Consider the following 15,047-nt stretch of genomic DNA (forward strand, 5'->3'; position numbering starts at 1 on the left):
CCCATTAATAGAAGTCCTGTGAACCAACCCGCACCAGTGATTAAACATACACAGCCTACAGTTACTCACTTTAAGCTGGGTTCTCTGTCACTGGCTGCGCTCGATGGCAGGATGGCAAAATCATTCAATCACTGCCAGGTTAGGAAACATTTTAGCATGCTCCTTCCACCACGAATGTGACGACATGATCAAGTTCCACTTGTGTCACTGACTTTCAAAATAAAAGGAATTGTGGCTTTATAATCATGCACATCTTAAGTATAATCACACACACAAATATATACACACACACACACACACATATAGGTCAGGTACCCATTGGATACCCGACCCAGCGCAGGGCTTTGCTTTTGGGTATGCTTAATTGGATGGTGGCCAATAGGGGTGTGCCATATCATCTCATTTACGATAATACCAGTATATATTTTAGTATCATATCAAAAATTCATATCGTGATTCTGACTCTGTAGTGTTTCCAAAAAGAGGAGAAGCGCCACTAGTCAATCAATCAATTTTCAATTTTATTTATAAAGCCCAATATCACAAATCACAATTTGCCTCGCAGGGCTTTACAGCATACAACATCCCTCTGTCCTTTGGACCCTCGCAGCAGATAAGGAAAAACTCCCCCAAAAAAACCCTTTAACGGGGAAAAAAATTGTAGAAACCTCAGGAAGAGCAACTGAGGAGGGATCCCTCTTCAGGACGGACAGACGTGCAATAGATGTCGTACAGAACAGATCAACATAATAAATTAACAGTAATCCGTATGACACAGAAAGAGAGAGAGACAGAGACAGATGCAGGACAGTCGGTAATGATAATAGCTTACAACAACATTAATGAAAATAATAATATTATAATTATAATTCTGGCTATTGTGGTACAATATGTTGAAAGTATATATTAATATCTGATAGTATACATATGTGACAATAATCATATGTGTATAATAACAGTAGAAGTATAACTAATGATAACAGCAGCAGCAGGAGGCATCAGGCAGGACCACGGCAGCAGCACAACCACACACGTCATACTATCCAGGCACTGCTGCGATATAAGTTAACCTGCGAGACAGTGGAGCACAAAGGCTCCGGAGAAGAAGCCGAGTTAGTGACATGCAGTACGGCTGAGTTAGCAAGATGCAGTAACAGGACATGAGAGAGAGAGAGAGAGAGAGAAAGAGAGAGACAGAGAGAGAGAGAGAGAGAGAGAAGGTGCCCGGTGTATTATAGGAGGTCCCCCAGCAGACTAGGCCTAAGTCAGCCTAACTAGGGGCTGGTACAGGGCAAGCCTGAGCCAGCCCTAACTATAAGCTTTATCAAAGAGGAAAGTCTTAAGTCTAGTCTTAAATGTGGAGACGGTGTCTGCCTCCCGGACCGTAACAGGAAGATGATTCCACAGGAGAGGAGCCTGATAGCTGAAGGCTCTGGCTCCTGATCTACTTTTGGAGACTTTAGGGACCAGGAGAAACCCTGCGTTCTCAGAGCGCAGTGTTTTGGTGGGATAATATGGCACTATGAGCTCTCTAAGATATGACGGAGCTTGACCATTTAGAGCTTTATAAGTTAACAGTAGGATTTTAAATTCAATTCTGGATTTTACAGGGAGCCAGTGCAGAGAAGCTAAAACAGGAGAAATATGATCTTGTTTCTTAGTTCCTGTTAGTACACATGCTGCTGCATTCTGAATTAGCTGGAGAGTTTTTAAGGACTTACTAGAGCTACCTGATAATAGAGAGTTACAGTAATCCAGCCTAGAGGTAACAAAAGCGTGGACCAATTTTTCTGCATCTTTTCGGGTCAGGATAGGCCTAATTTTCGCAATATTACGCAGATGAAAAAATGCAGTCCGTGAGGTTTGTTTTAAATGAAAATTAAAAGACAAATATTGATCAAATATTACTCCAGGGTTTCTTACAGTAGTGCTAGAGGCCAGAGCAATGCCATCTAGAGAAACTATGTCATCAGATAAAGAGTCTCTAAGTTGTTTGGGGCCAAGAACAATAACTTCAGTTTCATCTGAATTTAACATCAGGAAATTGGTGCTTATCCAAGTTTTTATGTCTTTAAGGCAGTTATGGAGTTTAGTTAATTGATTACTTTCTTCTGGCTTCATTGATAAATACAACTGTGTATCATCCGCATAACAGTGGAAATTTATAGAGTGATTTCTGATGATGTTACCTAAAGGAAGCATATATAGAGTAAATAGGATTGGTCTGAGCACAGAACCTTGCGGAACTCCAAAACAAACTTTGGTACGTAAGGATGATTCATTATGAACGTCAACAAACTGAAAACGATCAGATAAATAAGATTTAAACCAGCTTAGTGCAGAACCTTTTAGGCCAATTAAGTGATCCAGTCTCTGCAGTAGAATTTGATGGTTAATTGTGTCAAACGCCGCACTAAGATCTAATAAAACAAGTACAGAGACAAGTCCTTTGTCTGAAGCAATCAGAAGGTCATTTGTAATTTTAACTAGTGCTATGATGCACTCTAAATCCTGACTGAAATTCCTCAAATAAATTATTATCATGGAGAAAATCACACAGCTGGTCTGCGACTACTTTCTCAAGGATCTTTGACATAAAGGGAAGATTAGATATTGGTCTATAGTTGGCTAACACCTCTGGATACAGGGTGGGCTTTTTTAGTAGAGGTTTAATTACAGCTACCTTAAAAGACTGTGGTACATAGCCTGTTAATAAGGATAGATTGATCATATCTAATATATGAGCGTTAACTAAAGGAAAGACCTCCTTAAGTAGCCTAGTTGGAATGGGGTCTAAGAGACATGTTGATGATTTAGATGAAGAAATCACTGCTGTCAATTCTTGAAGAGAAATTGGGGAGAAGCAATCTAAATATATATTAGGTTTTACAGCTGTGTTTGAGGTTAGATAGGTACTATTTGAGGACAGGAGGTCATGAATTTTGCCTCTAATAGTTAGAATTTTGTCATTAAAAAAGCTCATAAAATCATTACTGCTAAGGGCTAAAGGAATACAAGGCTCAATAGAGCTCTGACTCTCAGTCAGCCTGGCTACAGTGCTGAAAAGAAACCTGGGGTTGTTCTTATTGTCTTCTATTAATGCTGAGTAATAGTTTGCTCTGGCATTGCGGAGGCCCCTCTTATAAGTTTTGAGACTGTCTGTCCAGAACGAGATTCTTCCAGTTTGGTTAATCGCCAATTCCTTTCAAATTTTCGCAATATTTGTTTTAACTTACAGGTTTGAGCAGAGTATAGTAGAGTAGAGCAAAGTAGAGCAGACTAAAGCAGAGTAGAGTATAGTAGAGTAGAGTAGAGTAGAGTAGAGCAAAGTAGAGCAGAGCAGAGTAGAGCAGAATAGAGTAGAGCAAAGTAGAGCAGAGCAGAATAGAGAAGAGCATAGCAGAGCAGAATAGTGTAGAGCAGAGTAGAGCAGATTATAGAGTAGAGGAGAGCATAGTAGAGTAGAGCAGAGCAGAATAGAGTAGAGCAGAGCAGATTATCGAGTAAAGCAGAGCATAGCAGAGTATAGTAGAGTAGAGTAGAGCAGACCAGAATAGAGCAGAGCATAGTAGAGTAGAGCAGTGTAGAGAAGAGCATAGTAGAGCAGAACAGAGTAGAGTAGAGCAGAATAGAATAGAGTAGAGCAAAGTAGAGCAGAGTAGAGAAGAACAGAGCAGAGTAGAGCAGAATAGAGTAGAGAAGAGTAGAGTATAGAGCAGAGCAGAGTAGAGCAGAACAGAGCAGAGTAGAGCAGAATAGAGAAGAGTAGAGTATAGAGTAGAGCAGAGTAGAGAAGAGTAGAGTAGAGAAGATCAGAGTAGAGTATAGTAGAGTAGAGCAGAGTAGAGCAAAGTAGAGCAGAGTAGAACAGAGCAGAGTATAGAGTAGAGCAGAGCAGAATAGAGTAGAGCAGAGTAGACCAGAGTATAGTAGAATGGAGCAGAGTAGAGCAAAGTAGAGCAGAGTAGAACAGAGCAGAGTACAGTAGAGTAGAGCAGAGTAGAACAGAGCAAAGTAGAGCAGAGTATAGTAGAGTAGAGCAAAGTAGAGTAGCGCAGAGTAGAGCAAAGTATAGTAGAGCAGAGTATAGTATAGTAGAGCAGAACAGAGCAGAGTAGAGCAGAATAGAGTAGAGTAGAACAGAGTAGAGCAAAGTTTAGTATAGTAGAGCAGAGTGTAGTAGAGTACAGCAGAACAGAGCAGAGTAGAGCAGAATAGAGTAAAGCAAAGTAGAGTAGAGAAGAGTAGAGTATAGAGTAAAGCAGAGTAGAGTAGACCAGGGTAGAGTAGAGCAGAGCAGAGAAGAGCGAGACTTTGGACCACAAAATTATGGGGTTTAACTACTGACCATTCCATTTTGTCACTACCGAAATGATCACGTCACTACCGAAACTTTACCATAGGTTTCGGTAGTGACTGTTTCGGTAGTGACATTCCTAACTATTTTTCAGGATAACTAAAGAATGCTAGCAGTCACATGGCTAACAAGCACATGTTTGAAGAGTTGTTCACACAGAAAAACATAATATTTTGCATAAACCCCCCAAATTTTTACATAATTGAAGAGAACATGTGTTTGGCAGTGACAGTTTTAAAAGTTACACACTGATTTTCAGACTTTGGAAGACATTTATTTAAAAAATGATAGGAGTCAGCAACTTACCATGCAGCCATCTGGGACGGGGGTGCAGTACTACCCCCCTTCTCAGAAATTCAGGGGTGTGGCTAAAATCCAGACTCAACCAGTGCATTAAAACTCTTGTGTTTCAGTAGTGACATGAAAACAAGGGACACTATTTTTTCAGCATAGTTTCTTTATTTAAAAATTAATCCCACAATACATCTAAATCTTTCAACTTCTGTTTAAACTTAATCACAAATATGTTTTAAATTACACTTTTGAAAAAAATATGAAAAATGTTTTAAGTGTTATTTACATGAATTGAATTTTAGAGGTCAGGGTTGGGGACAGCTACTCCCAATAGAAAGTACCCTATAAATGGTGATTTTGTATATATTTAGCTCATCACTTTTTCATTTATTGTCCTGGGTTTAAATAGGTCATAACATAATCTTTGTAAATATCTATGTCTGAATACTCAATTTTATTATTTTTGTTGTTTTTTTGTTAAGGGACAGCACTTTGCACACAATCGGTAGAATTCCTCATATATATATATATATATTTAAATAATTTGTCATATCGTTGAGAATATCATTATCCCAAAAATACCCTGAAATACTGTGATATTATTATGGGGCTATATTGCCCACCCCTAGCAGCCGATATACACTAAGCCTTGGCATATAGAAAGCATTTGTTTATGGTCTTTCATAACAGACTTCCTCAGTTATTACAGAATTGTAATTCTCACCCATATCTTTCTTTTTCATTTGGGGTCAAAGGTTTGACTTGTGTCATTGGCTTTCATCACCAACTGCAGACACCTGACAAAACATTGGTATTTAATGACCAGGGAATGAGAACGGGTTGGAACATTGTATTTCTACTGTTCACTTGGCTGTTGTCAATAAAATGAAAGTTTTTGAAAGTCAGCTAGTACTTCATGCTGCTGTTCTGTAGTTTGGTGGCTGATAAACCATCAAACTAATGGGTCTGTTACTAAACCGACGTTCCTGGGTCGCATTTCATTTTCTTTTAGCTGAAGCAACTTGAAGCAAATGTTAATTTTTTTTCATAATTTAGATTCTTTCTAATTTTTTCATTTTCTCTATTTTTTTCTTTTAGTAACTTCTTTCTTACTTTTTTTCTTTCTTTAAGTCTTCGTAGTCATGTTTACAGCTTGGCTCTGTGGATGAAAAAATGGTTAACATTACACCTGCTTAACATCAGCATGTTAGCATTGTCAATACAAGCCTGCTGTTGGTGTTGGCTGTGCCTAAGTACAGCCTCACATAATGGCTAGGATAGCTTGAAGTCTTCTTTTATGCCAGTTTGTCTCTCCATCTTCCTTCACGCCAGTTTGTCTCTCCGTCTTCCATTGCTTCCTTGGCACATTCTCCCTCTCGTCTTCCTCCACTGTCTTTCCCTCCTTTATGTTTTACACATCAAAGCAACTTGCCTTGACTTTAGATCCTTATTTTGTTTCTAACTCTTTCCATCAGGAGGAACAAAAACATTTTGAATTCCTATTGCAGTCCTTCCACTCTAAGTCCATCACTGGTTTGTCCATCTGTATTCGAAAGCCCCTGGTAGCCACCAGCTCTCTGGATCACTCTGTCCGCATCTGGAACTACGAAACAAAGTAAGAGACTAAATCACACCCAGACTCTTTGCTATTTTATGTTGAGTGATGTATTTACGTTATTTCTCCACACATCTTAGGCATTGTTTTGAGTCATACACATATAAATAAGGAGGGTTACTTATATATATACATAAAAGTAACCCACTTTTACTGAGGAGGGAAAAGTGGGAGTAGTATTAAAGTCCTGGCCTGGAGAAGGGCCTCTGCTTGTAGAGGTCCAGCAATTAAGCTTTGCTGGTATTAAAACATGATTTAGAAAAGTGACTTATCAAGGCCTGTGTTCAGCATTAAGTATGTACACAAGGGGGGGCGCTATGGAGCCATGGACCAAGATGGCGTCTTAGCGTGTAAGCTCTTTTCAGCCTTGCACTAAAGAACTTTAAAAACCCACGTTGCCTGCTCATATTTAAGCGAGATCTTCACCCGAAAATGCAGTTCCCAAAAGCCAAAAACCAACACTCCACTGACAACGAACAACGAAGAAGAAGCCACAGCTACTAGCAGCATGGCAGACCTAATGGCAGTATTAGGCGAATTAAAGTCACTCAGCTCAGAGTTCAGAGGATTTGAATCCAAGCTGGACAGTATAGTTGATCGCCTGGGTAAGATGGCCAGCTCTTTCGCTGCTTTGGAAAATAATATGTCGGAGGTGAAGCGTAATGTAGCTGCAAATAGCACACGGATAGAAGTTATTTTTATTTATTTATTTATTATTATTATTATTATTATTATTATTATTATTATTGTTTATTAATATTATTAGTATTATTATTTTATTATTATTTCTCCTTACGGTTAGTTTGGTTTCTTTTGAAACCTTAATTCTATTGAAATGAAAACAGACCTAAACGAACATTTATATTTGGCAGTACCAGTACACACTTTAGTGTTTTGTTCTTTTTTTCTTATTCTATTTCGGGTTGAGCATATAATTTTTTAAAATGGAACACTGTGTAGGGTTGATGGACATCACTGGTTGCTTGTTGAGCTAGGTATAGTGCATAGTGTAGCTGCTCCTCCTTAGAGTGGATCAACAAAAGCCTTCCAGTTTTTTCTTGTTGTGAGTAGGGAAGGGGGAATTCGAGTGTTTAAATGTCTATGTGTATAAATGTAAATGGGTTTTATTTTTTCTTTATGTACCTCTTACACTCAACACATCAGTATATCTTACCCCTTCCTCTTGTTTTTTTCTTTGACCAATTTTTTATTTTATTTTGAGGTGGCTTGGCGATAACAGAATGTTGTACAGCATAGTTGCAGTATACACATACAATATATCCATTAAATCCATAAGTAAATCAATAAATCCATCTTTCATAAAGTTTCAACATCCGTTGCCTTTATCTGTTGTTATCCACCTGAGCTTAAACCCTATGATCCGAAGCTGCTTACCCCTTCCTCTTGTTTAACTAATATATATGTCACTAGGTGTGGAACAAAATAACACTCAGAATATCTCCAATATAAAAGCCACTAGTTGGAATGTCAGGGGACCAAGGAAGTTGACCACATTAAAACAGGTTATCAACAGGATTAAACAGCTTAAATCTAAAATAATTTTTCTTCAAGAAACTCATATGACAGATTCAGATATAAAACTGATTCGAAATAGATGGCCTGGCCAAGTAATTCACACATTGTATAACAGCAATGCTAGGGGAGTACTTATTCTTATCCATAGAACAGTACCTTTTCAAACTATGAAAACAATCCAAGACCCAGCTGGAAGGTACGTTATTATTCAGGGTAATATCCTTTCTCTTACACTGAACAAAAATATAAACGCACCACTTTTGTTTTTGCTCCCATTTTTCATGAGCTGAACTCAAAGATCTAAAACATTTTCTATACACACAAAAGACCATTTCTCACAAATATTGTACACAAATCTGTCTAAATCTGTGTTAGTGAGCACTTCTCCTTTGCCGAGATAATCCATCCCACCTCACAGGCGTGGCATATCAAGATGCTGATTAGACAGCATGAATATTGCACGGGTGTGCCTTAGGCTGGCCACAATAAAAGGCCACTCTGAAATGTGCAGTTTTGCTTTACTGGGGGGGTCTGGGGGGGTCAGAAAACCAGTCAGTATCTGGTGTGACCACCATTTGCCTCACGCAGTGCAACACATCTCCTTCGCATAGAGTTGATCAGGTTGTTGATTGTGGCCTGTGGAATGTTGGTCCACTCCTCTTCAATGGCTGTGCGAAGTTGCTGGACATTGGCAGGAACTGGAACACGCTGTTGTATACACCGATCCAGAGCATCCCAAACATGCTCAATGGGTGACATGTCCGGTGAGTATACTGGCCATGCAAGAACTGGGATGTTTTCAGCTTCCAGGAATTGTGTACAGATCCTTGCAACATGGGGCCGTGCATTATCATGCTGCAACATGAGGTGATGGTCGTGGATGAATGGCACAACAATGGGCCTCAGGATCTCGTCATGGTATCTCTCTACATTCAAAATGCCATCAATAAAATGCACCTGTGTTCGCTGTCCATAACATACGCCTGCCCGTACCATAACCCCACCGCCACCATGGGCCACTCGATCCACAACGTTGACATCAGCAAACAAACTATGATCCACTTGTGGGTGAAGTGAAGGATACATTGGATCGATGGATGACAATGCCCATATCAATGACTGGCCGTATGAATGTGATCAAAATGAGCATATTACCAAAATTTCTATATCTCTTTCAATCACTTTGTCTTCCACTACCAAAATCATTCTTTGATAGACTTAATAGTATTTTTAGTAAATTCATCTGGAACAAAAAATCCAGACTGAGACTTAGGTTGCTTCACCTGCCTTATGAAAGAGGAGGGCTACAACTTCCATATTTGAAATGGTACTGCTGGTCTGCTCTGTTACCCTCTGCAATTATTATTTTTTTAATAGAGAATAGAGGATTTTTATATGAATGGTAGTCTTCTTACTTTTGATCAGCTGTGTCAGAAATACCATATCCTGAAAAAAACACTTTTTTAAATATTTACAATTGAAGCATTTCATACTATCTGAAAATAAGAATTTAACATCTGAACCACCTTTATCACAACTTGAAAATCTCACGATTCTAAACCTGAAAGGGCGAAGTCAAGTTTCTTTATTTTATAAAGCTTTGATAACATATGATACAGAGTCTACTATAGATAGGCTCAAGGCATGGAGACTAGATCTTCAAGAGGACATAGAAGAGACTGATTGGGAGAAGGCATGCCTTAAAGCTCAAAAACAATCAATCAATACCAGAATGAAATTACTGCAGTACAAATAGTTAATGAGAACTTACATTACCCCAGTCAAGCTGAACCGTTGGTCCCCTGACATCCCAGACACTTGTATTAAAGGTTTAGAGGGAAAGGGGAGTCTGTTCCATTGTGTATGGGAATGTCCAAAATTGCAAAAATACTGGAAAACAGTTGTTGGGACTATATCTGAGATTGATGGAATGAAGGTACCTCACCAGGCAAAATTGTGTGTACTTGGCATATATCCAAAGAACGTTGCTACCAGTTCACAACAGACAACTCTAACTGACTTTGGATTCCTGCAGGTCAGGAGAATGATAGCTCTATCTTGGAGAAAAATGGATATACCTCTGAGAGGCATGTGGGTGAGGGAGATGGTATTTTGTGTTGTACTTGAAAGACTGACTTATATAACTAGAGGAAGGGCAGGGAAATTTGAAAAAATATGGAAACCTTTATTGGAATTTCTTGGGCATCAGGGAACACAATCACTATAAAGTAGCTGTGGGTAGAGTGTATTTATTTCCATCTTTCATTTTGTCTTTTTTTTAATCTGATGTTTTGTTTCATTTTGTTTGTTGTTACTCATTTATTTATTTTTCTTTCTTTAAATATGTGAGTTATTGTCAATGTTTGCGTTGTTGTCTGTATGTGTGAAATTTGTGGAAAAAAAACAATAAAAATATTGTTTTAAAAAAAAGTATGTACACAAGGCCCTAATATCAGTAAATTTCCATTTGTGGCACTGCCTAGGGTGGCAGCCTGTTAGAGTTGTTCTTCGTTGTCTTGTTTTAGTAACTCTTGCACTTATCTTCCTTCTATTCTTACTTTATTAGGCACTGGTTTTTGCTTTTTGCTCTTCAAACACTTTATATCTTGTATATTTTGAATATTTTGATGGCCCTGACCCAGGGAACCCACTGGTTGTTCTGGTTGTGGCTGGTCTGTGAATGTTAATTGTTGTTACTGTAATTTGTGTCACTGTAATCGAAGCATTCTCTGGCACAAAAATTTCCTACGGGATAAATAAAGTTCTATTGATTTTAATTGAAATGAACTGAAATAAGCACAGAGCTGAAGTATGCCATGCTAAGGACATGTTCTGTGTCTACCTATTATGAATTGTCACTAGAATGTTGGAGCTGTACAAGGAGTTCCAGGAGGAGGCGTACAGTGTGGCTCTGCACCCCACCGGCCTCTTCATCCTGGTGGGCTTTTCAGACAAACTCAGGCTAATGACCCTACTCATCAATGACATCCGCACCTTCAAGGAGTTCACTGTGCGCAACTGCAGAGAGGTGGGTTATACATGCATGTGTGGGGATTGTGTGCTCATGCAGAACATCGTAATGGCCGATATCACAGCCACATGATGCTCTCTTGAGCTCTTTCCTTATTTTTTCACTTTCTCTCTTCACATCTTAGTGTGCTTTTAGCCACGGGGGCCACATGTTTGCAGCTGTCAATGGAAATGTCATTCACATCTACTCTGTCACCTCTTTTGAGAACATCCTCAATCTGAAGGGCCACAATGGAAAGGTGAGTCAGGCAGGAGGGTGGATCATACAGCATGTGGAGTCAGGGCAGTGCCAGAGAGAGTGGTCATATTTGTGAAACAGTTAGGGGCTTTAACTATGCCTCCCCAAAGTAGTACAGTACAATTTGTCTCTGCAGGTGAGAGGCATTAAATGGAGTCTGGATGACAGTCGGCTGGTGTCATGTGGGATGGATGGCGCAGTGTATGAGTGGAACACTCAGACTGGTAAGCGTGAGTCTGAGAGTGTCCTAAAGTCTTGCGGCTACACAGATGTTGCCTTCTCTTCAGACTGCAAGACCATCCTGACTGTAGGAACAGACCTCACACTGAAGGAGATTCAGGATTGTCAGGTCAGTCACAACAACACACTTCTGGATTTAGAGTTTCCATAAATTATAATGAGTGGAAGTGTGATGTCAATCAATCAATCAGTTTTATTTATAAAGCCCAATATCACAAATTACAATTTGCCTCACAGGGCTTTACAGTATATGACATCCCTCTGTCCTTAGGACCCTCGCAGCGGATAAGGAAAAACTCCCCCCAAAAAAAACCTTTAACAGGGGAATAAATGTCGTACAGAACAGATCAACATAATAAATTAACAGTAATCTGTATGACACAATGAGACAGAAAGAGAGACAGAGAGAGATGCAGGACAGACGGTAATGACAGTAGCTTAAAACAACATTAATGAAAGTAATTATATAATAATATTATAATTATAATTCTGGTTATTGATGTTCATGTAGGAAGGAAGTTATAGGAATGATAGGAGACTTTTTGCGAAAGCAGTTGCCACTACAATTACAAGAGATTTTACTAGATGTATGCTCTCAAGCAGGAAATACTGACAAAGCCCATTAGCATATGAACAGAGATTAGGCCACTGTTCCTTTCAGAACATAGTTTACTTTCAGGTAGTAATGTGGGTTGTGGACCCTAAAGGGTGGAAAAATAGATTTGAGGGTTTTCAAAATGATTAAACCTGCATTTACTGTTTTTCGAGGCCACTTGGGGGCAGCACGACAAGCAGTAAACACAATACTGACATACATATTATCCCTGTAAGGTTGGCATGATATCAAATTTTCACAAAAGTATTATCGTGGCCAAAAGAGTTCATGACAACGTTATAATCACGATATCTAAAGAAAAAAAATGCTATCAATCAAATTCATCTTTAACTTTGTTAATTATGTGTTTTGTCTCTTTTGGCAAATAAGTTAGACTTAAAATATGAGTGCAGGCAGGTGAAAAGAAAGTCTGTAACGTTACAGTTAACAGTGCTAAATTACTAGATATTTAAAAGGCAACCAGATGGTGCTGAAGGAGGGAGACAGAGCGAGAAGGGAAATTAAGTGAAATATTTATATTTATATTTTATATATTGGATTATTCACGCCATACTATCATATATGTATTATTAACATGATATTAATTCATTAGGGTTGTCACCCCAGTTGAATATTTTATTGGTTCCACAGGTGCTGAGGGAGGTTCCTGCTGATGAGGTAGCTCACACCGCTGTGGCAGTGTCTCACTCTGGCAGGGTTATCTTCACTGGGACCTTCAGTGGAGCCATCAGAGCCATTAAATACCCGTTACCTATTCAGAAGGAATGGATCATATACCAGGCTCACAGTGGCCCCATCACTAAGGTTGGGCTTAATGTTGATGCACACTGAACTGACAGAGAGACAGAAATCCATCACCTCTAAATGGAATTTGAATATTAGAATATTTTTAAAGTGAGGAATGATCTCTCATGCCAGTCATTATGTAACTAGGACAAAAGTCTGACCGACTGACTTGTGTGTCCTCAGATGATGATCACCTTTGACGATCAGTTCCTGCTGACAGTGTCCGAGGATGGCTGTCTGTTGATTTGGAAGGTCATTGATAAGGAGGGCCGAGGACTGAAGAGCAACAGGCAGATTATCCATGCTGAAGAGATCCTGGTCACAAAGTCAGACCTGGAGGAGAAGGTTTGTGTGTGTACCTGTGTGTGACTGCATCAGGCCATTTTACCTACATGTGTTTCCGTTATTGATAGTAGAATGAAGCATCCCAGAGGAAAATTTTGCTTCTCACAACAGTCTCAGTTCAATTCAGTTCAATTCAATTCAAATAGCTTTATTGAACCAACTTTTCATATGTGTTGCCAAAGCACAATTACAGTTTAAGACAGTGAATTAAATTAACTGCAATGGAATATAATAGGTAAATAAATAATTAAAGAAACAATTAACAACAATGTATTAATACAACATTGTAGACATAAATTTGAAAGAAAAAAACTCATCAAGTGAACAAGTAAATAAAAAGGCAGAGTGTGATCTGTGATGAGATGAACTATATGTTGTTTCGTTGGTTGTCTCTGAGGCTGTTGCATGCACTGACATATTTTGCTGCATGTGTGGTGCTAACATTGTTTTCTCCAATTAGATGTTGCATTTTGGTCTGGTCAGAGAGTGTGTCAAAATCTTGAAGTTTACACTGAATTTTTGTACAGAACTTCGTTCTGATGTCTACAGATTTAATTTAATTTAATTTTATATACTTTATTAATCCCCGAGGGGAAATTCAATTTTTCACTCTGTTGTCAATTACACACAGGTCCGAACACACACATGCACAAACTGGACATATACATGCACTAAGTGGAGAGATGTCAGAGTGGGCTGCCCATGACAGGCGCTCTGACCGGTTGGGGGGTTCGGTGCCTTGCTCAGGGGCACCTCAGCAGTGCCCAGGAGGTGAACTGGCACCTCTCCAGGTACCAGTCCACGCTCCATATTTTTGGTCCGGACGGGGACTTGAGCAGGCGACCCTCCGGTTCCCAACCCAAGTCCCTATGGACTGAGCTACTGCCGCCCCAATATGTGCTGCATTGTAACAGGAAATGTTGCTCTGTCGCACAGTAGGAACCTGACTGTTTTTTCCCTGACACCTGGGTCGTTTCTTGAAGACCATAATTCTAGTCTTTTCCAGATTAACCGTTAGGGCCCAGGTCTGACTGAAGTTTTGCAGACGATCCAGTTTTGTGTATGCATGTGTATGTGTGAGTATGTATAAATACATAGTTTGTGTGTATACACATAGTTTGTGTATATGTGCATATTTTGGATGTATATACATAGTTTGTGTATATATATATATATATATATATATATATACACTGCCTGGCCAAAAAAAAAGTCGCCACCTGGATTTAACTAAGCAAATAGGTACGAGCCTCCTGTTGGATAATTACTGCATGGGCGATTATCTTTCAGCTGGCAACAAGTTATTTATCCCCAACTGGTGCAATGAGTTGCTTCTCATTTCCTAAACAACCATGTCGAAAGACACATCCCCTGGTCGTGGAAAAGATGTTAGTCTGTTTGAGAAGGGTCAAATCATTGGCATGCATCAAGCAGAGAAAACATCTAAGGAGATTGCAGAAACTACTAAAATTGGGTTAAGAACTGTCCAACGCATTATTAAAAACTGGAAGGATAGTGGGGACCCATCCTCTTCGAGGGAGAAATGTGGCCGGAAAAAAATCCTCAATGATCGTGATCGGCGATCACTTAAACGTTTGGTGAGATCAAATCGAAGAAAAACAACAGTAGAACTCAGGGCTATGTTTAATAGTGAAAGTAAGAGCATTTCCACACGCACAATGCGAAGGGAACTCAAGGGATTGGGACTGAACAGCTGTGTAGCCTTAAGAAAACCACTAATCAGTGAGGCTAACCGGAAAAAAAGGCTTCAATTTGCTAGGGAGCATAAAGATTGGACTCTGGAGCAATGGAAGAAGGTCATGTGGTCTGATGAGTCCAGATTTACCCTGTTCCAGAGTGATGGGCGCATCAGGGTAAGAAGAGAGGCAGATGAAGTGATGCACCCATCATGCGTAGTGCCTACTGTACAAGCCTGTGGGGGCAGTGTTATGATCTGGGGTTGCTGCAGTTGGTCAGGTCTAGGTTCAGC

General features: G+C 39.4%; 1 protein-coding gene across 2 annotated transcripts in view; it reads left to right on the top strand.

The window, feature by feature from the left end:
• cfap57 (cilia and flagella associated protein 57) overlaps window positions 1-15,047 on the top strand; it is a 42,399-nt gene that overhangs the window by 4,236 nt on the left and 23,116 nt on the right. For both annotated transcript variants that reach the window (XM_033632778.2, XM_033632779.2), the window contains exons 6-11: window positions 6,127-6,266; window positions 10,665-10,830; window positions 10,958-11,071; window positions 11,207-11,419; window positions 12,557-12,730; window positions 12,896-13,057. In XM_033632778.2, coding sequence (XP_033488669.2) covers window positions 6,127-6,266; window positions 10,665-10,830; window positions 10,958-11,071; window positions 11,207-11,419; window positions 12,557-12,730; window positions 12,896-13,057 — 969 coding nt within the window. The remainder of the gene's footprint in view (window positions 1-6,126; window positions 6,267-10,664; window positions 10,831-10,957; window positions 11,072-11,206; window positions 11,420-12,556; window positions 12,731-12,895; window positions 13,058-15,047) is intronic.

The sequence above is a fragment of the Epinephelus lanceolatus genome, chromosome 1 (genome assembly GCF_041903045.1).
Source record: "Epinephelus lanceolatus isolate andai-2023 chromosome 1, ASM4190304v1, whole genome shotgun sequence".
Classification (NCBI taxonomy): Eukaryota; Metazoa; Chordata; class Actinopteri; order Perciformes; family Serranidae; genus Epinephelus; species Epinephelus lanceolatus.